Here is a 23486-nt window from a genome sequence, read left to right as displayed (position 1 = left end):
GCACTAAAAAAAATTTAGTTAATTCTTCTAAATATTTATTTCAATACTGTCAAATAAATGATTCATTTGACAGTATTGAACAAAATATTTGTTAATTTAATAAATTTGTTTTCAGTGTGTATTCCATATATTATATATGTTTGTTCAGTTATCCTGTATAAAGACAAAATGTCACAAAGTAAAAAAAAATATATGTCGATTAAATTCATCTCGTTTCTAGTAAATCTCAATTTTTGCAAAATCGATTTCCACACACTTCGTGACATTCTCAATCGTCGAACAAAGAAGCTCGCTCAATATACATATGTATACCTGACACTGACAGACCTGGCGGAGAAAAAGAGAAAGGAACAGAGAACGAGATAGGAAGAATCCTCCTTCGCGAGTATCGTCCTGCATATAAGTCCCCGTTTGTACTACAAGTGATACTGGTCAGGCTCGGACAGAGAACCACTGAATACAACTCATGAGCTTTGTACACATACACATATACGTATATGTCAAGTACATAATTGTGCGTATATGTGCGAGTATGCGTATAAAACATGCAATGGAAGACCTGGCATGACGACGTAACAGGACAAAGAGTTTATGCTTCACTCATATCTTCGCCAAGTTTTACTTTAGACGAAAGCAGCGTAACCAAACTCCTCCTGCTCACTTTACTCAGGTAGTTTGGCCTCGCCTTGAAGCGTGAAACAGCCAAGTTTTGCGTAAAAATTCGACCGGTGTAATTTTTTTCTCCGAAATTTTCTATCATGGAAATTAAGCGATTTTCAAATCGTTTCTATCACGAATTAAAAAATTCCTTCACTTTAAATTACAGTTTTTTTCATCTAATATGTTTAATAAAAGATCGCATATTATATATAAACATAAATAAATAAAATAATAAAATTAAATATATATATATATATATATATATAATAAAATATAAAATAAAATATAAATAAATAAAATAAAAATAAAATAAAATAAAGGATCGCATATGTATAATTTTAATTGGAGAAAAATAAAGAATTAATTATAAAAAAATGTAGTAGTTTCAGAATAATTTTAGGAATTTCTGAGGTATCTGTCACTTTCGTTCGGTGGAATTTTTTGTAAACAAAAGTTCGCGAAACGAGTTTCCAAGTACCGGAATATAACTTTAACAGCTATAGAGCGAAAAAGAGAGAGAAAGAGAACCCGTCACCGCATACATGTATATATATATATATATATATATGCAGCTACTGAGGGTCAGTATAAACGTCATAGTGAGACCCTCGACCGAGTTACTTCATTGTTGCTTTTAAGACTGCAAGCGGAGTCACGGTTTTTTCCTTCTTTCTTTTTTGCGTAAAAAGCACGTAAAACAGGATGTTGAATTGGGACACTCGCGATTGTGGAAATCGGGCTGTTAAAACATTTAGCGGTCTTTCGCAACCTTCTATTCTTCTCATTTTCTTCTTACTCATCGGATAAGCGCGAATCAGCTGATCGGTGAAGTGTCTCACTCAAACGGGAACAACTCTATTTTTTAATTAAAATGTTGCTTAAACAGAGTGTATATTTCCAGGAAAAACCTTGAAAAATCAAGGAATTCGGAATTCCCATGGAATTTAATTAAGATTTAAGAAATTTTTTACAAAATTGTCCTTTTGTTAATTTTGTTCTTATTTAGCACTTAAAAAATATATGTCTAACATATCTTGGCAAAATATTTAAGATTTTTTTAATTGACAATCTATTTTTAATATCAAGATCTTATATAAATTTCATAGAAAATTGTTCAATTTTTTAATAGATCATACTTAAATAAAATTAGTAGGTACTCCTTATTTATTTAATAAATAAATAAATAATTAATAAATTTAAATTAATATTCCTTATAATTTCATTTTTATCAGGGAATTCTCAGGGAATTTTTTTTTGCCAAATATACTCGAATTAACACATATATTGGCGTATTGTAATAGGTATGAATTTTTTATTGCCTCGGAAAGGCATCACTGAGAAGATTCTTTCGCTCTTTACGATCCTTCGACGCTGTCAAGCGGACTCGATAAGGGGACAAGACAATTTATTTCTGCGGTTAGGGCCCACGCGACAAAGAGACACACTTCACTGCAGTCTACCGACAATTATAATTTTAATTAATGACGATCGCGGTTGGGTATTGCTGGCAGCACTTGTGCATCATACACAAGAATGCTCTGACAAAAATAAATCATCGTATTTGCGCGATCTAACATAGCAATTAAAGGATTGTGTCACTCGAAGAACGCCAAGATTGCGATTTCGCGTGCATAACACCGTAATAATAATCTTCTGTGTGTGAGTATAAAATATAATTTTAATTTTTAATTGGAGTTATCCGTAAGAAATACGCGACAGTCGCAATTATATATGTACGTCCGGTATATAAATGATTTTTATCTCGCCTCTCCACAAGTTTTTATACCTATATCATTTCCACCTGTAATCATTATTATTATTATGTGAACACTAAAGAGTGAATCTTGTTCGTCCAGATCGACTGTTTCTATCTCGTCCTGGACCGGTATAATTAAGAAATTAATGAAGAAATTATTGCGTGTGCACGAATAAATAAATGGATGAAAAAGAGAAGAAGGTGTGATTAATTTGATTATTTGGATTCAAGACAAGAAGCAAATTTCGTCGCGGCAGCTGTTGACATTTTTAACTCTGGGCGGCCCTCAAAACCAGATGCCCTCCGATTTGTTGAATATTTTGGTGCACATCTGGATCCTTTCCTTCTTAAAGAAAGAAAGTGAGGGACAAATAGCACAGCGGAAAAAAACATTTTTGTACAGCGTATTAGAGAAATGTATTTTGCTTTTTAAATTAAACACTATTATTAATATTTTTTATTACTATATTTATATATTAATATAATTTTTAATTATATCCACTATTTTGTAGCAAAATAACATTTCAAATATTTTTAAAAACAAATGGCTAATTTCATTATTTTGAAAATATTAAATTAGAATTATTAGGAAAATATTCTCTTCAATTTGATAATCTTATTTAATATTTGCCTGTTAAATCGATCAGCTCAAACACAATCAAACAAAGATTTATTTATTGCTTTTCTGTTGCTAATTTTTTTCATTTCCTATTTATTGTGCTATTATATTGGAATAATAATTAAAATTCTTGTTGTTTTTTGAAAGAGCGGGAAAATGATTGTTTTCTATGTTAAGAAATTTTTCCACACTTTAATGAACGCGTTTATCTATAATGTTAGAAACGTACGTTTCATGAAGTGTTACATTAAATAAAGTAATAAAGTCTGTATACACTTTTTTGCCTTTATCTACTTCAAAGCGGCATTAACGTTGATAAGAATCCAACTTAGCAAGCGGGAGTGATTTCTTAAAATATTCCATAAAGTAGGAAAATCATTAAAATGGAAAATATGACAGATTCTCAATTTTTTATCCGAACAATTCAACATGTTTAACGAAATTATTAAATAATCTGCATAGCTAATCTATACAACTCTTTCACTATATAATATTTTTAAAATTAATTAGAGTTGAATATGTTAATAAATTTTAGCATCTCAGTCTATTTAAATTCATAGATTTCAGAAAATAAACTTAATGAAATGGCAATGATTAACTTTGCCTTTCATTATTTTTTATAGACGTTAAAATACGATTTTGATTATGACACATGATTCCATAAATGGATTTATAAACACGCCAAGCATATATAATACATATAAATGCAGCAAGGCTTGCTTTATAGAGAAAATTGGTAAAAGTTATAACGTGATTTATTTCGGACTATGTCGATAATTGATATTGTATGAAATGCTTGATAGGTTTTACATGAATATGAAATTATATATAGAAAGTTTCGAAAGTATCTGTCGTACGTTTAAATTCAAAATGTGTTTAAGGGAAAATTCTCGTCTGGTTTAAAATATTACCCATATTGCAAAATCTATAAAAAATAAAATACTTAATATAGTGTCTCTAAATAGAGAAAAAGAGATTAGACCTCGATTATCATTTTATAAATGACACTAAAAATTATTAACTTGATTAAACATTTCAACTAAATATTATTTTGTTAATTAAACATATAAACATATGTAAATTAAATATAACATATTAACACACACAAAACGTATATTTGATTTAAATACTATATGTACAATATGTATGTCTAATTAACAAAATAATAATTTGAAAGATTTAGTCAAGTAACCATTTTTTTCAGTGAGTGATAAACGATTAAAAATAATCATATTTTAAAAGAACATCAGGAAATATTTTATTCGTGTCATGTATTATTGATTTTCGTTGAGCGATTTCACGGTGCGAGTAACACGAGATAAATTATAATTGTGTAAATGGTGTAAAAAGTCTCTTCAGGTATGTCCATATTGTATAACACCGAAACGTGTCATATGTAGCAAAAAGCGAGCACACGATTGCGTGTACAAAGCGAACGATAAAATCGCTTTTCTCAAGCAAACGAAGAATCCATTTCGCGAGAATAATCCGGTTTCGTGCTCTGAAAAATATTACATCGAGGTCAGCTTGACATCGGTATATACCCGAAACCTTTGTTCTTTCCAAGTGCGCGTTGAAGAAAATTGTAGATGTACATACTATATATATATACATATATATATACCAAGGTTCAGTAAGAACTAATTAATTAGTTAAAAGTTAAAAAAAGTTAAAAGATTCATAACTTTTAACTTAGTTTAGTTAATTTAAAATGTATCCATTTTTAACTTCAACTAGTTACTTTTGACTTGTTAACTTTTTTCTCAAGTTAAATTTTTTTTATCTCTGAATACAATTATTGTTTTTTTATAAGTTATAATACGTATTATTTTTAAATTAAAGTATATAATAAAAATCAAAATTTCTTTGCTATTTGTAATTATAAAAATTTTTTAAGAATTAACAAACAAAATTCTAATTTAATATGCTTTTAAAAGTTAACTTTTTATTTAACTTTAGTTAATTTTTTTCACGCAACTTTTAACTTAACTAAATTGATTTTATAGCAACTAACTTTAACTTAACTTACTTTTAAAAAATCATTAACTCACTCAACCCTGGTATAACATACATATATGTATTTGTGTACGTGTGATTCGCCTCACGTTACGTTCCTTCTCCGTATATGTCGGAGCAATTATATAAACGAGTATCTTTTCTCGTATACATATTTAATTGTGAGACATAACCACGTCCGGCAACCATGTACAGAGTGTCTCGGAAGTCAGCGTACTTTCTCTTCTTTTGTTGAAGTGCATGACTTCTTTCGAGAAATGCACTTCTGCTATATTTACCGTCTGATCAGTCTAATGTTATTTAAAATGTTATTTAATATTTTTAGACGACGTATAATTTGCAATAAAACTCGATTTTTATTTAGTTTTATGTGCCTCGTGCATTATACATATAAAACATGGAAAATTATATATGTATAATTTTATTGTATATAAATAAATAAAATAAATAATAGAAAACATATAATTAAATATATATTATATGAAACATCCAATATCTACGTTAATAAATTTTCTGTGCGGCAATAAGGAAAATTATTTAAAAAGAAAATTATAATACATGTTCTTTTGAACAGATAACAAAATCTTGTATTTTTTAATTTTTTAAATTAAAAATTAAATTTAAATTTAAAAATGAAATTTTTAATTATATAAAAAATAAAAAATAAATTTAAAAAATTAAAAATTAGAGAAAAACATCGAAATATTAAAATATTTAAAAATATTTAAAGATCTTGAAGAAAGATGATTTTCATGCAAATGTGAAGTCAAGAAGAACAAATTTTATTTGTTAGTCGAGATTTGCATAAAGTATGCATGCGATTTCATAATCACTTTATATACGAAGTACATTCTGTGCTGACGTTTATTTATTCTCGAGAAATAGGGCGAAAGACTATATCTCACTGATAGCGTTCACATTAGTGTTAATCAAAATTAAAATTAATCTTTATAAAATATGAAAATTATATGTTATATTTTCACAAATTCCAATAAAATTGTTATCATATGTAATTATTGTTAAAGTAAATGAATAAATAAAAATTAAAATCAAATAGTAATTTAAAAAAAGACTTGTCAACTTTCAAACAAGTTTGAAAAAGATGCCTTGTTTCCGGGTCAAGTCCATTTTTACTCACAGAAAGTAGGTAAAAGATATCTACAAAAATGATCGATTAAAGGCGAAATTTAAACTGTAGATTTCACTAATAATAAAATGTATCCTTAATAATATAGCGTTAAAATTAAGCATAAAATTATTAATGCCAATGATATTTTAATTTTTTCTAATTATTATCAACAAAGAATTATATATTACAGTATTATATATAGTATTGCCAAACGTAAAGTGTGAACGTAACATTGACATTTGATAAGCTAGTTGATACATAACCCGTTTACTTTCGTTGAGTTGTAGTAAGTAATAAAATAATTATTGTTTTATATATATTATTGTTTCATATATTCATTAATATTTTTCATTTTGATCCTCATTATGTAATTTTAATTTACATAAATTTTATTAATTAATTAATATTAATTTACGTGTAAGTTTCATATAAATTTTTGTACTTTATATGTATAAATCTTATAATTTTTTTTATTTATACCATATATTTATACAATATATAATAAAATATATTTAAAATAAAAAAAATGTTAAATATAAAATTTTATTATCCGCGTTAAAAAAAAATAAAACGCCTCAACACGTCGATAATACGATCTTTCACCCTGTCGGGTATAAAAACCGCGGGTTTCCGCGCCGCAAAGCAAATACCTTCGCATCTTTGCCGCCTCTTCGCGGGCTGAGGCGCGCCGGTGCGTCTTCTCCTCGCGTAGGTGTGGACCGGGACTATCAGCCTCGGTCTCGGGATGAGAAAGCCGGCCTGAGCGTTGCCCGACGAGGACCGCGGCGGCTGATTCATCTCGGAGCACTCGCTGTCAATCGTGTCGGTGCTGCTGGATCCCCTGGAGCGCGCGTCGTCGTCGCCGACTCTCGGGGACGACTCCTCGAGCTGCGAAGAGCCCAGGTCGAAGCGCTCGTCCTCCTGCTGCCGATGCCCGGCGGAAGCCTTGCCGGCGCCATTGCTGGCCCAGTTGACCCCGCATTCGCGCCAGCTGGCCTCGTAGAGCAGCTCCATGGCGCGACCCCGGGTCGCATCCGGGTCCAGCAGGAGTTCCGGGTCCTCCAGGACCGCCCGGCCCGGATAACTCCGGACCTTCATGACCCGGAGCCTTATTAATCAGTTGAAAGGTCTCCAAGAAGTTATATAGAAGTGGTAGACTTTCGCCGCTGGTTTTTCTCGGACTCCTGGACGCGCGCAAAGGTCACAGGCCGATCATCGCTCGGAATTTAACGTGATTTTTCCTCCTTTTTTTCCGTTTAGTAATGTCTCTTAGACGCGCAACAGGTGGGCGCAGCAGGTAGGCGCAACAGGTGGGCGCATTCTTGACAGTTCCTTTGGCGATTTAAGTTTTTTTTTTCGCTCGAAGAGCAGAAGGGAGCATCCAGGAGAGTCTCTTCTAGATGATATCGCCGAGGGAAAAAAAATCCTGTCTTCGAGAGCCGACCGCTCCGAGCGACTCCTCCGTTGGGAACTAGGAAATAAATTCGACGAGCACCGCACGTCGCTCATTCGCAACATCCGTTTCGCGACAGCATCCGGCGGGAAATACCGGATCATCTCCGGCCATCGTCGGTCTTTCCTCGAAGATTCTCGGCCAGGACGCACTTGGTACCGTTTTCGCGCTCGGTGGCCATTCTCCGTTTGACAGCTGTCAAAATATCCCCGGGGTTCTGAGGTCGACGGGACGCTGCCCTCGGCCGAACACGTTCATATCACTTTCGCGCGAAGAAAAATGAGTAAATAAATCAAAATAAATCTGTCGCACACGTGGCGGTCCTTTTTAAAGGAACCGACGAGCTGTACGGTATCCTGTCGAAGGAGGACACCGTGATAACGTTCGCGCGGCGTCGTCTGACGCTCACTGACAGTATTCGCGACTGGTGAAAAGCATGCTCGTGTGAGATAGAGAGAAAAAGAAAGAGACCCCCTCCTTCGCAGGAGGCTCCCACCACCAGTCAGGAGAGAAAGGACAGTGGTTCTCATTTCGCCCCCGCAGTCGCTCCCACGATCTAATAAAAGCGCGCCGCGATCTTTTTTATGATCGCGAAGATCCGGGAGTGCGAGATATTAGAGGGGGATCCTATGGTAATTTTATTAATTGCGTGTTAATTCGGCAGCAGACTGATTTTACGCATTTTTGCCATTTTTTCGAGGAGTTTTTGTCATTATTATAAATTTAGAATAATTGGAGAGGCTGATGGATTTTATAGCTTTTTTAATGCAAGCTATTTATTAAAGCAGTATTTCTTTGAATTTTCGGGTTTAATTTTTGCAACACTTTCGAAACTTTCTATTTCGTAAAATTTATAACAAACATTTGTTACGGTTATTAAGTACAGATGAATCATTGCGGATGAATATAATACTTTTTATATATAAATATAGAAAAATATGAAAAAAATAATCTAAGAAAAAGAAGAGAGAAAATTTTTCTATTGTATTAACTGTACATAAAATTGAAATAATTTTTTTAACATTTTTGTTTTTTATATTTACTTAAGTGTGCACGAACGAAGGACTATTAATTTATCACTTTATTTTTTATACTTTTGATTCTGTCATATAAATGAATTCTGTCATATAAATTTTAATTCTAGATATTTAAATGTATACGAATTTATATTCCTTGAACAATTTTTGACAGATATGTAAAAATAATATTTATTTTTGTATATATGTGTGTGTGTGTGTGTGTGTGTGTGTGTGTAAACGAAAAAATATTAATGCATCCATTTGTCAATGTTTATAAATCTTAATTTCAATCTTTAAAATTGTGTCGTAAAAATAAATATATACATTTAAATAATAAAATATATAATAATATATAAATTAAAATATATAAATTTTTATTATAAATATTTAAATATGTTAATTTAAATTAATAAAACAAAATACATTCATTTAAAATTTTGGTGTAATTCCAGGTAGAAATCTGCCTCGATTTGCCGAGATTAAATACAGAGCCTAGGTAAAAAGATCCAGTTTGAAGTATCTATCTAAATCCAAAATACATCACTTATATGTATATGGAGCCGGATTGAATAATCTAGATTATAGAAATAATTATAATACAAATCAAGCAAATATTTAAAAAAATTATAGGTCCTAGTTAGACTACAAATAATTTTTCTACAAATGCTGGGCAAACTTTTCACAGGTTCTCGTTAGATTTTTCACCTGAAATCCAGAAATATTTTTAAAAGAATATATGGAGCCCTGATTATTTCCAGACAAAATTCCTACCTGGGATAATAGAAGCGCATACCAAAAGATATACCTTATTAAAGATATTTTATTCGTATAAACTGTAAATAATATTATGCTGAATAATATGGATCGTTTTATATGTATTGTGTATGTATATAGGGTGTACGAAACGTGATTACGTGACTGCAACCGACACGGATGAGTGATAACACTAATAATCGGATGAATTGAGAAAAAAGGGAGAAAATCGACGGACGACACGTATTTTTGTTGTGAAAGTAAGACACGGCACGTCAGTTATTACGAAATCGCATCGGTGCTTTGTTCGGCGGAAATCGAATTCCGGGTGAAAGAGAATTATATGTCGGAGTTCGTATAATCGTGTTTACATAAATCCGACTTTGCGCTAATATCCCACGGATAACTATCAACAAAGATTAATGAATGTTGCACTAATAAATAAACCCGATTATTCCGATATAAATTTTTCTTCTTTCGGAATTCGACTTCCGGCAAAATTAATTTCAATTTTATAATTAAAACGAGCGTTGTGCAATTAAAATAGCAAAGTTCCTTATTTTGCAACTGGACTCTCATTATTATACATAAAACTAGTTTGCAATTTTTTTCTATGTATGCAGAAATAAATACTTTTGCAGCAGAGAAATCCTACAAAACGCTAATATTTTTATCTAGACACGAAAAGATTATTCAAACAAAAAATGCGAAGCTCTTAAGTTAATCTTCCTGATAGAGATAAATTTTTGATTACAATAAACACTTTTAAAAAAATGTGACGTAAACTTGAAGTAGTGATGAGTGTACACGGTTGATTTGGGCGCAAATTAATCGTCTCATTTTTAATTGCTTTACAACATATTTCAATTTATATTTTCTTACGAAATCAACTTTAATATCCTATGCAACTTCGAAATTGTTTGAATTCAGGCATATATGTTTATTAGACATTTTCGACTTGTTCGTGTTCTAAAACCTATATCAGTTTTGTACTAAATTTAGAGACACCCTGTAATGTAAGAGATATATCTCGAAAAATCCAACTAATAACGTTATTTATAATTTTTTTAAAAGTTGGGAACGCGAATTTATTCGCGCAGCTCCAGATGAGCAAATATAGTGCGAGAAACATTGATTTTAAAATAGCAATTAATATATTATTATATTTTTTATCCTTAACATCATCTACCAGACAACTGAGGTTGTCAACACATAATAAAATGTGCCGAATTTTTTTAAAGATATAGGTATCCCAATATATGTATATCTTTTACTTTCTTTATGGAGATATATATCACTGTGTCTCATTTTATTAATAAATTAATTAAATTTTATGAAGTAATTCATTTTTTAAACATACATACAATAATTTATTAATATTTATTTAATATTTATTTACTAAATAAAATAAAATAAAATTTTATGTCAAAAAAGTTAACGTTTATTATATAATATTATTATTTATTAATATTTTCGCGCATTATTATTGCACACAATAGATACACATATATCAGAATATTATTTCGCTGAAACTATCCTATTTCATGAAGATGTATATATGATTGTATTCACTTACCCTCCATAACAAATACAATAGAGCCGACATCGCCCTCCTGTATAATTATTGAACCAGCCGGAAACGTAACAGGATACATACAATCGACGATCTCTCGGATTTGTGTGAGTTCTAAATTTTTCATGAAGTCGTTGTCCAGAATGGCAGTCTTGATTAGTTCGCGAGACCTAGAAACAGAAGCAGATTCGCCATTAAGTTTCTCTTCTTTGCATCAAACGAAGTAATATTCTTATGAGAAAATGAGAAAATAAATAATATTTTTCTTTATAGTCGATTGCAAATTATATTCGTAGATGTAATTATAAAAACATGATACGATATTCATCAACTGTAAAATATAACGCGAACGCGATAGAAATCTTATCTACAAGTATATATAAAGAAAGTAAAAGGCGCGTCAGATTTGATAAATATTGTATCATGCGTTTTCTTTATATAATTACATGTGTATGAATAACTTGCAAAAATCTTTTAGCTGCAGCTTTCTTAACAAAGAAATTCTTCAAATAGAAAGATGTTATGGAATTATGATAATATGGTAGTAGAAAAATATTAAAAAATAATGCATTTTTTTTAAACTGCAGATCTCAAATAAATCTGAACTTTTTAAATCTTATCTTCAAAAAAAAAGATCTTATAGAATTGTAATAATATAATAGAATATAATAATTAATATACATATTAAAATAATTATGTAATAATAATAGAGAATAATAGAGTGGAGATTAATATTAAAATAATTATATGTATAATCTCGATCTAAAAGAGTGAATCTGTATTATAGAGAGAGCACAAATATGTGCTAAAAAATTCTCTAAATACTTCGATAAGTTACGTTTATAATTGTAAAGTCATTCGTGCGTAATTATCATTAATTTCAGAGTAAAATATTTTAATTGAATTTATGTTGTCATTAATAATTGATTAAGCATAGCATTGATTAAGTATATGTTTCAATCGTATCAATTCACATGTAATAATCATCTATTTGTAATAAAAATAACAAGAACCGTTTTGAGAGCAAAATCTATTTTCTGCATATAAATTTATTCAGCATAATTATATTATATTTTATGTACAAAAATTATATCTCAGTTACATTTGTACTTCGATAAATATGATATAAATATAAATACAAATAATATAAACACACGGAGAAAATTTTCTTTTCGAAAATTTATCCTGAAAATCGTAGTAATCATGGGACAATATGATATTGGAAGAATTTTGAGTTTCTCCAATTTATATTTACCACAATAAAAAATATTAATATGTACAAAGTAAATTTTACTATGTACATAATCAAATTAATCGAACATATTTTATATCTTATTGTGATAGATATTAATATTTTTATCGTGATAAATATTATTAGAGAAACTTTTATAAAATTCTTCCAGTTCCATATAGTTCTATGATTATCATGATTTTCAGAATAATTTCTAAGAGAAAATTCCCCGTGTATAATATAAATAATATAAATATAATATATAAATATTTTCCGGTGAATATATTAATTAAATAATAAATTGTATTTTATTAATCGATATCAGGATGACCCAAAGAAAGGACCGACACGTTCAAAATAATTCGAGAAAAATGTAAAAACAATTTTGCCTAATATCTGCGCCTGGCTCTCATTAGTCCTTTTCATATACCTGATTACCAAACAGACGTAGAAAATCTGCAAATAAATCGACAGATCTGACACATGTATCCTTCAGCAGGATCTACCTTTTCGGCTTGGTGAACTTCACCACCGGCTTCGCCGTGTCATTCCTGAGGGGTTCCGCCGAAATGGCCTGGCGTTTCAGTCTCGGATTAGAATCGATGGCGTTGGACGCCATCAGGCTCACATCGACAATCTGTCGAAACTTATCGATCTCGTTTTGCAAGTAACGGATCGTGGCTGTCGCGCTCCTCGAGCACTTTCTCGAGCATCTCGACGGTCTCGTCGCGACGTCGCAAGGCCTCCGTTCGCTCGTACAGCAATCGCTTCAGGTCACGTATCGAATCCATTCTCCCAGCTCTCTTTTTTTCGTCGTGTCAAATCCAAGTGTTACTCTCTTTTCTCTGTCAACGGGATCGCGCGCGAGCCATACACGAAAATGTCACTCTTTCCCAGGGTTGTGCTTAGATGATTTGAAAATTAGCTAGATAAAAGTGATGCATTATTTATGATCAAGTCTTGATCATCAATCTCAAAACTTGACATTTTTTTCAGACTATTAATATAATTAATTCATATTTTATCTTAATATTAATTGCAACGTCAATTGTTAATTGTTATTAATTTTTTAATCTTTAATTTTCTATTATCAATTTTCAACTTCAAGTTTATATGTATCTACTTGAGATCGTTAAATAAAACAAAGCAAATCTCAAATGACTTGAAATTTTTCAAAATATAAATATAATTAATTAATATTTGAAGCTGAATATTAAATTACAACGTCAAATGTGTTAATTTTTTAATTTTTAATTTTCAATTTTCTACTTCAAGTTTAGTCTACTTGAGATTTGATTTGACGTAATTGACAAAATTTTTCAAAATATCGATATAATTAATTAATAATTGAAGCTTAATATTAATTGTAACGTCAACTGTCAATTTTTCAATTGTTAATTTTCAATTGTCAATTTTCAATTTCAAGTTTAATCTATATATATTTGAAATTTATTTGTTTTTTAAAATTTGATACATACTTATTTGATATGATTTATAATTCTAATTTTACACATTTTATGTACAAGATACAGTTGTAGAAACTGGAAGTTATCCAAAGCATAAGACATGGATTAAGAAATAAATAAATAATAAATAAATATAATTAAGCAATAGAAATCTAGCTATATTGCGATCAAATGTAAAAGATAAGCATCTTATACTAAGTCCATTTTTTTTAATTTTAGTTATAATTGATTTGAGTCATATTTTACTGAACACTTTTATACCAGAATTCTCTTGAGAAAATATCAAATTTTTAAGACAAAAAACTTAACTCATAGGAAATTTTAATCTTGATTATCAAAATTTCGAAGTTTCCAGTTTTCAAAATATCGATGTAATAGAACTCTAGCTATCTTCCAAAGATATTTCCTAATGCATACAAAAAAATCTGTGATCAAATATAAAAGATTAGCATTTGAAGAGATACCAAGTCCACTTTTTTATTTCAATAACCATTTATAATTGATTTATAGAATCATATTCATTGAGTATATTTTTATCAGAATTCTCTTGAGAAAATTTGTTTTCAATCAGATTTTTAGACAAAAAAATTCTTAGGAAATTTATAAGATTTCCATACATTCATATTAAATATTTAGTACAATTCAGACAGTTTTCAATGCCAATAGTAGTATTCTAAAGATAGCCGGGAGCAAAATTTCAGTATCTCATCGACGGTCCAAGACGATTTGAGTATTTAATACAATTCAGACAGTTGTCAATGTTAATAGTAGTTTCAAAGATAGCCGGGAGCAAAATTTTAGTTTCTCATCTAGTCGAAGACGATTCCAAAAGCTAGCCAGATATATTTATTTCCTCGGTGTAATAAGCCAAAATTAGAAGCATCAATTACATAAGAAGTTGGAAAACAGGTCTTCTTAAAATAACAAAATGAATACTTTAGGGATTTCTTTTACAGAATAAGGATAGCTATTATTTATAAGGATAGCTATTATTATCCTGAAAAAAAGATTTTCGATGCATTGCTCGAAATAAAATATGCATTTATAAATATAATTCGCACGTGTCCGAAATTTTTATAACAAAGTTGCAATTGCAGGGGAAACTTGCCTGTAATCTCACCAGAATATTGGCAGATTGTAAAAGCTTTTACATCTTGTATAATCGTCTAATGATACGTTGCCGGGACATACAAAGATATATTTAACTATGCGTTTGCAATTATATATTGCGATTGAGAAACGTGAAGGAAATAACCATTGTCTTCGATACTTTTCGCGCTAGTAGTTTCTCAAGTTCAGTATTTCTTCGCATGTTTTGTAATAAAAGAAAAAATCGTTTCTTTATTACATGCATATAATGTGAAAAAATGCAAATAAAACGATTCTATGAAAAATGATCTGGAAATAAATTAATTTCTATATAAATCAATTTTAAAAAATGCTGAAAATTATTTATTGTAAGTATTAAAATAAGTATTTATTATATATTATAGTTAAATATATCCTGCTCATTTTATCGATACATTGGATTGAAAAATGTTTGTAAAAATCATATTTAAAAAAGCTGTCATTAGACTTGAGTGAATATTGAGATGAATATTATCTTTCTCAATCTGCTTCAATCAAAGCAATCTACATTACTGACAAGCAAATTAATTCACTCCGACGATTGTTCTTGTTTTTTCTTTTTTGCTAAATTATTATCGAAAAATAACAATTTTTCTAAGGCTAATTATAAGCTATAATAAAAATTGACATCCCAAGAATGAGACACGCGTTCCCTTACTTTATCGAAATCTCATCGCACACAGAATCTCCGCCGTCTCTTCCAGACTTTTTATTAAACGTTGCTCAATTTGGCGCAGGCCACAACGCTTCGTTCAATCTGTTTTAATCAAGCTAGAATCCACAGTATAAACGAGATCGGTAATATCAACTCACTCGCGTGTTTCGCGTGACATCTCGCTTGTTACATCGACCGAATCGAGAAGTGTGTGTCGTAAAAAAAAATCGTACAAAGTATCGAACTGATATCACATTGAAGATTTTTGCAAAAAAAATAAATCCGCTTTGAACATCAAAATCTATCATGACGTATCGATTAAAGACACTTGGATTTTTTTCTTTCGTTCGTACTTTATCTGTATGATGTTATTACATACAGAGAATTTTTTCTGAAAATTTATCCTAAAAATCATGATAATCGTGGAAGAATTTTATGAGTTTCTCTGATTAATATTTACCACAATAAAAAATATCTATCGCAATAAGATATAAAATACGTTTAATTTTATTAAAATATGTACATAATATATAATGAAATTTCACCAATTTTTAAATATATTAAAAATTATGTCAAAGACTTATATGATTTTTTGATTATTTTAAATATAGAGAGAATAGATTCCAAAAAATATATAAAATATTTTATATAAATTTTACAGTGCAGCATGATAATTTTTTTATTACCAATTGTAAGCGTGATAAAATTTGCAGTGCAATTTTAAAATATAACAAAAAATTCTAGTTACTGTAAAAAATATGTAATATATTACATAAAAATATGTAAAATTACATAAATAATAAGTGTAAAATCACATGATACATAATGAAAATGTTTACATAATAAATATTTTCATTATTTATCGTGCAATTTTGCACTGAATTATTTATGTAATTTTACACATTTCTTTTACAGTGTACAGAGACGTTCCTATTACACCATCGGTGAAGGAAACAATCGGGTTAGGGTTAGAACCAATTAAGTTCTTCGTGGGAAGGAAAAGGATACATTTTCCTTCCCTTCCATAAACATCAGTTAACTTCAATTATTGCTCGTGGAAATAATCGCAGAAGAATAATGGAATGGAATAATTGCAGAAGAAAAAATCGCAAGTTTTAACGGTATATAACTCCGGTTCTAAACAAGATACCTATAACAATTTCGCTGACACGAGCTCACCTTCCTGCTACACGGAATAAATAACGCGAGAGATATAGAGACCAATTATCAAATTTCCATATCAATTTCGACGCGAATAGGCATATAAAAAAACACTATGTAACAATTCGAAATTCGAGTAATTCCCCACCCAATATGCCGATTTTGCACTAATTTAACATTAATAGCCAATTCGAAAATCCGTGGCTCGCGAGGCGCGAACTGTCACTCCGAAGTGACAGGATCGAACTGACACTGATCGAAGAGGAGCACGCGTGCGGGACTGACATAAGTGTATACGTATATACATATATATGTACAAAGTACGCGGAGGAGCCGCACTCTTCTTCTCTGCGGCTTCCGCCTGTATAGGACCGACAATGACTAACAATCTCGTAACACGCGGGCCGGCTATTTTTACGGTTTAATCACGAACGACTCTCGCGGCTTCTCCTCGAAACTCCCGCCACTGCGTTCGGCAACCAATTAAACAAAAAATCTATGGTCTGTCTCCTTTCACCGGTTTCATCCGAGCCTTTCCTTAGACCCTCCGATCCTCGTTTCTGGCTACGATCACCGATTGTACGTGCCGATCTATTCCGCGAATATACGTGCGTTTACTACTGTTGCGCGCTGACAATGGCGTAGGAGAAAGAATCGTGATCTCTACACAGTTAAAACATTTCTGTTAAAAACAGATGTCACATGTCTCAAACGGTCCACAGAAATTTTTGTGTTAATTTAACATAATATGGATATGTTAAATGGAGACACAAATATTGTGTTAATATTAAAAAATATGTTAATTTTAGATTTTATCGTCTCCACTTATATTATAAAATGGAAAATCAATATTTTTTTTCTGTAAATTTTAACAGAAAAATCTTGTCATTAATCAAGCAGAACATATTTATTGTGTAAAATTAAAAATAGATACACATTGTATTATTTTTATATTTTTTCAGTTGTTTTAATAATTTAACATTTAAGTTCAATTAACAAAACAGCAATATGTTAAATTAACACATGAATGTGTTAAATATTTAACACAAAAATTTTAACGGGGACCGTTTTTAACAAGAAAACACAAATTTTTCTAATGTATCGAAGGGCAAGAGTTCTTCTGTTGCTGTGTATTTATTGAAAAATTCTATATCGAACCTGTACATTTTTTATAATGCCTTTTATTGATTTATAGCGCTAATTTATTTGATAATTAAAATTATTTCGCTTTTCATGTTTTACCTAATAATAGATTAAATAGCAGAGTTGGGGAAGTTAAGTATTTTTTTGAACTAAGCTAAGTTGAAGTTATAATGGCTTATAAAATTAATTTAGTTATACGCTTCAACAAAAGATATCTCTTGTCAGTTAAAAGTTAAGATTAATTTAGAATTAGATAAAGTTAAGATTGAGTTAGAATTTTAAAATCCGTTCCTTTTAAATTAAAAAAAAAATGTTTGCTGATTTCATAAGTTAACATTATTTACTGAAAAAGTTTTAAATTAAATGATCAGAAAAATTCAAAGACAATAATTTAAAGGGAGAAAAAATAAAAAAGTATGTGAAAAATAAAAAAAAATATATAAAAATATATAAAAAAAATATTAAAAAATTCTATAAAAATAAAATATTTATTTTGTGGCAGATAATAATATAATATATATTCCCTTCCCGGATAAAAATGTACAAAATATTTTTTCAAGATTCTCGAATCTACTCTATAAAAAAAATGAAGATAAATTGTATTATTACGCCACTGGTTACGTTTTGTCAGTCTACTTTGCGTCGGCGAAATGTGCTTGGGGCGATTTATTATGCCTCGTACTCGATGCGTCCTACATATAAAACCTGCCTTTAACCGAGTACGGCCCTGATGGCTTCCTTGACTTTGGCACGTCGATGTTAACCAAGAAAAAAAGGTGTTCCTCTCTCTTACAAAGTGCGAAGAAAAACAACCACTACTTCCGTATGCGATTCTCTATAAAGTTTTTCATCGATTTACGATCTTCCTTCCCTCCTATTCATTAAAGATTTTATTTCCACACATTGCATTATATCGCGGAAGAACAGTTTGCACAATTCATCAAATCATTTTCCTAACGAGCCTCCAACGATTATCAGATCCGTAATTTTACATGAATATAATGTGATTTATATTTAGATATCGTAGAATTGTGAAAATTGCAAAATTGTCTTTTTATAATCAAAGCTTCTCGCAAGTATAACCGGTTTGCATTTAATAACTTGCAACAAGTTATGTTACCAAACATGTGCGGCGCATGTCGAATAATAAATGATAAATTATAAGCATTGTGCATTTTGTTGATACAAACCGTACAAACATTATAAAATTATAAAATGTTAGAAGAAAAAGAATTATTGATGGCACAGATTATTATCGCTTTTATTAGCTATGTGAATATATATACATATAAGGCTTTGTATATTTAATGAGCTAACATGCGATTCAATATATTTGTTTTATAACATAAAATTCAAAATAACTTTTTGCTATCATTATTAAAGTTGATATAATAATAAATAATAATTTATAAATAAAAAATGTCAATATATAAAAGATTCTGTATTATAAAAAAATATTTATTATTTTGTTAATGAAATATTTTATTTGCATGTCAAAATTAATTTTGCATTTAATATTATTTCAAAATACTTCATTATTTAATAATAATTATATGGAGAGAATTTTAATGAATTCTTTTAATAAAAATACACACGCATAAATTGATTACAATCGTAATTTAATTTGTAAAGCATAATAAAAAAAATATGATGTATATGATAGTAAAAAATTCTATATCATTATGTCAAATTGAAAGAATAAAATTTCACATCAATCGAGTCAATAATTAATTGTGTAAGTATTTTCTAAACTGTCATAAGAACCGATAATATTCATGTAGAAAAACAAAGAATTTTGAATTACATGTTTTTATGTGATCGCTTATTATTAAATAATGTATTATAATAAGTAGAAATTAGGGACAGTCTCGAATCATTCTTTTCTTAATAAGAAGTTTCCTTAACAAAAACATACACGAATGTGATTATAAATCTTGCCTCGTTTTCAAAAAGGAATTTATATAGATTGCATATACATAAAGTTTCATACTTCACTAAAAAAAGTTAACTTGACTAAACCGTTCAATTAAATTTACTACATATATATTTTTTAAATTAAACGCATATAGAAATATTTAAATTAAATATAACATTTAAAATCTAACAAAATATGTATTGACTTAAATACTAATATATATTCAAGTAACGAAAGAGTAATTTAATTGAACGATTTAGTCAAGTTAACAATTTTTTTCAGTGCAATTTATAGGAAGAAATAGCGATTTTTGAAATTTATAATCAATGTAAAATATAATTTTTTTGTTCGTGGTACTATAATTAAGATCGTAAAGATCTCTGTAAAAAATATTTTTAGCCGTGTAAAAAAAACGAGCTTAAACCTACATACATGCGGGATCGAGAGCATTATTGGGACGCTTGAATTATTTGAGTCACGTATCAGAGACTCTCAAAAGTCTCTTCGTGCGTTTCTATTTTGCAATCATTATTCTACGTATTGTCTATGCAGAAGTCTCAAATGGAATAATGCCGGGATTCGCGTAACTTTTCGAATCACGCGAGATTTTACGATAATAAAACCTCGCGTGCTTTGTACGAGACATGTTTATTTATGATAAATATGTGTATTGCCCTATATATTATATCATCTGTATAAATAGAATTAAATTGATCAATTTTTTTTAAATTAAATAAAAAATAAAATTTTTAATTTAAAACGGAATAAAATTTTTATGTATATAGAAGAGATAATAAGTTTAGAAAATTTTACTTTGTTTCAAAATGTGAAAGTAATTTATAAAATAAAATTTAAAATTTTAAAAAATATATAAAATCTTATATTAAATAAATTCAATTTAAATATATGTATAAAGAGATGGAAAATATGTATTTTTTGCTTTTCTAATTTAATGTTTCAAATTCTTTAAAGTCTAAAATAAATATAGATTTTAGATCTCGAGAACAGAAGTTTCAAAAATCTAGAGAGCAAAAAATTAATGCTAATATGTACATACTTCAAAGATCGCTAATAGAATTTCAATTATTGTATATCAAAACTAATGGAAAAATTAGATAATAGCTTGTATATACGATAACTGATTATACATATACAAATATTGTTTAATCTGACAATCAGTATGTATTTCCATTGTATATAAAAATCGAATAATCATAGAAAAGAATGAAAAAGAAAGTAAAGAAAAAAATACATATATTTTCTATACATTAAAAAAATTGATTTAATATAAAATTTTATATATTTTATATAAATGCACTTTTAAGATAAATAGGTATAAATTAGACAAAGGCTAAAAATCTTGTTTTTCCATTAACTGTCAATAACATGGAAACGTATATCATTATTAAGATTAATATTAACCACAGTAAAAAATATTAATCTACCTAAAAAAGTAAAATTTCTACTATGTACACAGTAAAATTAACCGAACATATTTTATATCTTATTGTGATAGACATTAATATTTTTTATTGTAATGTAAATATTAATCTAATGATCTAATAATTAAATAATATTAAATATTAATCTAATAATATAATATTCAATAATAATTAAATATTAAAAAATTAATTTAATATTAAATAATAAATATTAATTTTCTAAGAGAAAACTCTTATAAAATTTCTTCCAATATACCACATTGTCCCACAATTATCACGATTTTTAGGATAAATCCCAATAAGAAACAATTCTGTCTGTGTAACAAATGTAAGCTGTCAAATATAAGCGGGGAGTTTGCGAAAGAGAATGTATATGCGGATTGCGCAATCTGCGCAGAGAGAACAGGTTGCTCATTTGTGAGCTGGATATCGTTAACGTAATCTAGAACGCGTTTGCGGACTTCGCAGCCTTCCAGATGCGAGTTCCGCGATGAATTCTGCGACAAAATGTGCCGGAATGTCTGGGGCCAATCTCAATTGTTGGGGAGCACTAACCGATGATTTCTAGCTTGGTTGAACGACTCGCATGAAACGGCTCAACTCGAAAAGACGATTGCGCGAATCGTCAATTTACATTGTCAAGATCTAAAACGAGGAGGCGTGGTCCATCAGTATTACGAGATACGAGGAACCGAAGCACAAACATTCCCTGTATCTCTCCAAATCATTACTTCACCAATTGAATTATTACACATTTCTCCAATATTCATAAAATAATATTAATAAAATTATATATAATATATTATTAATGTAATATCTCATTATTACAATTATTGTATAAGTATATATTATATTTACTTAATAAAATTATTGTATAATTAGATTAAGTAAATTTTAATAATTATTTATATTATTTATATAATATATGTATTATATAATTATATTTATTATATAATTATATTAACTCAAAATTATATCAATATAATTATTACTATAATATTAATATTATTAATTATTATTATTAAATATTAATTTAATATTATTAATATTTAATAAACAATATTATATTGTATAAAAGCGTAAAAAAGATCCTAATTAATGTCATTGTATAAATATTTTAAAAGATAATACATATTCAATTCTGAATATACACACTGCTTATATGTTCTTTTATTATAATTAAATAGATAAATAAGTCTATTTACTTCCATTATACACATGCAGATTTATTCCGATGAATAACTCTTACAAAAACTTTGTAAAATAAAAAAAAATAAATAATCGTAAAAAATAAATCGTCGTTCAGCTATAATAAATAATACTTTGTTTAATTGAACATATAAAATATTCAAATTAAATATATTGTAATATATTAAATCTAACAACAAAACGTGTATACATATATTTCACTTAAATACTATAATATATGTTCAAGTAACAAAATAATAATTTAATTGAACGGTTAAACAATTTTTTTTCAGTGTAGTCGCTTCAGTAATTTTATAACTACACTGAAAAAAATTTAGTTAATTCTTACAAGTATTTATATTTCAATACTGTCAAGTAAATCATTTATTTAAAACTAATAATATTTATTTATTTCAAATAAATAATTCATTTGACATTATAAGTATTATTTATAAGTATTTATTTCAATACTGTCAAATAAATCATTTATTTGAAACTAATAATATTGATTTGTTTCAGATAAATAATTCATTTGACAGTATTGAACTAAATATATATTAATTGAACAAATTCTTTTTTCAGTGCATAGTCTAAATTGAGAATTCTCATACGCACGTCATATCCGTCTTGAAGTGATAGTAAAAGAACAGATTGTAAATAAATGGTCGAAAGAAAAAGATGTTTCGCGTTTCCGGACGTCGAAATCGAAACACGCGAGAACCATCGAGTGAATCAAGACACGAACTACGTTAAATCATTGCGTGCAGGCTTTTGAATTTCGTGATTGACGCTATCGAGCGAATTTATCGATAAGACACGTCGACAACGCTATTTTTGTCGAGCATTTAATCGACGATAAGCGTAAAAATCTCATTGACGCAAGGTTCCGGACTCATTACTTAGTTCAGAGTTCGATGCTCTCAGGGAAATTGGATATCGATCTAAATATAAAAGGTCTTATCGCACATGATTGCTGCAGCGATCATTAACGATCTTGTTTTGTTATTTATTATGTAAGTTATATAAACAGAATATCCCACAGTCATCGTTTATCGATTTAATAAACAAATACCTTGGCCAATTCGAAGGTGATTTTTTGTTAACGAAAATGTTGAGAGAAAAGTCATTATTTGTAAATTTTTTCATGGTATATTATAATTTTGTAATTAAGTTTCAAAT

The 23486-nt window shown here is 28.9% G+C and overlaps 1 protein-coding gene across 3 annotated transcripts in view; it reads right to left on the bottom strand.

Moving 5' to 3' along the window:
* The window catches only part of for (cGMP-dependent protein kinase for), a 49116-nt gene that overhangs the window by 10622 nt on the left and 15008 nt on the right, over positions 1–23486 (bottom strand). The window contains exons 1-2 of one of the 3 annotated variants that reach the window (XM_029306886.2): positions 12716–12952; positions 10982–11148 (exon numbers count right to left, since the gene is read on the bottom strand). In XM_029306886.2, coding sequence (XP_029162719.2) covers positions 10982–11148; positions 12716–12828 — 280 coding nt within the window. In that variant the 5' untranslated portion in view covers positions 12829–12952. Of the gene's footprint in view, positions 1–6830; positions 8146–10981; positions 11149–12715; positions 12953–23486 lie in introns of those variants that run through there. The other 2 variants (XM_029306885.2, XM_029306887.2) reach the window with 2 other exon arrangements.

The sequence above is a fragment of the Nylanderia fulva genome, unplaced genomic scaffold (genome assembly GCF_048542155.1).
Source record: "Nylanderia fulva isolate GAGA-0341 unplaced genomic scaffold, ASM4854215v1 Scaffold24, whole genome shotgun sequence".
Lineage (NCBI taxonomy): Eukaryota > Metazoa > Arthropoda > Insecta > Hymenoptera > Formicidae > Nylanderia > Nylanderia fulva.
Note: the sequence above shows the minus strand (reverse complement) of the source record. Positions and strands in the feature narration are given on the sequence as shown.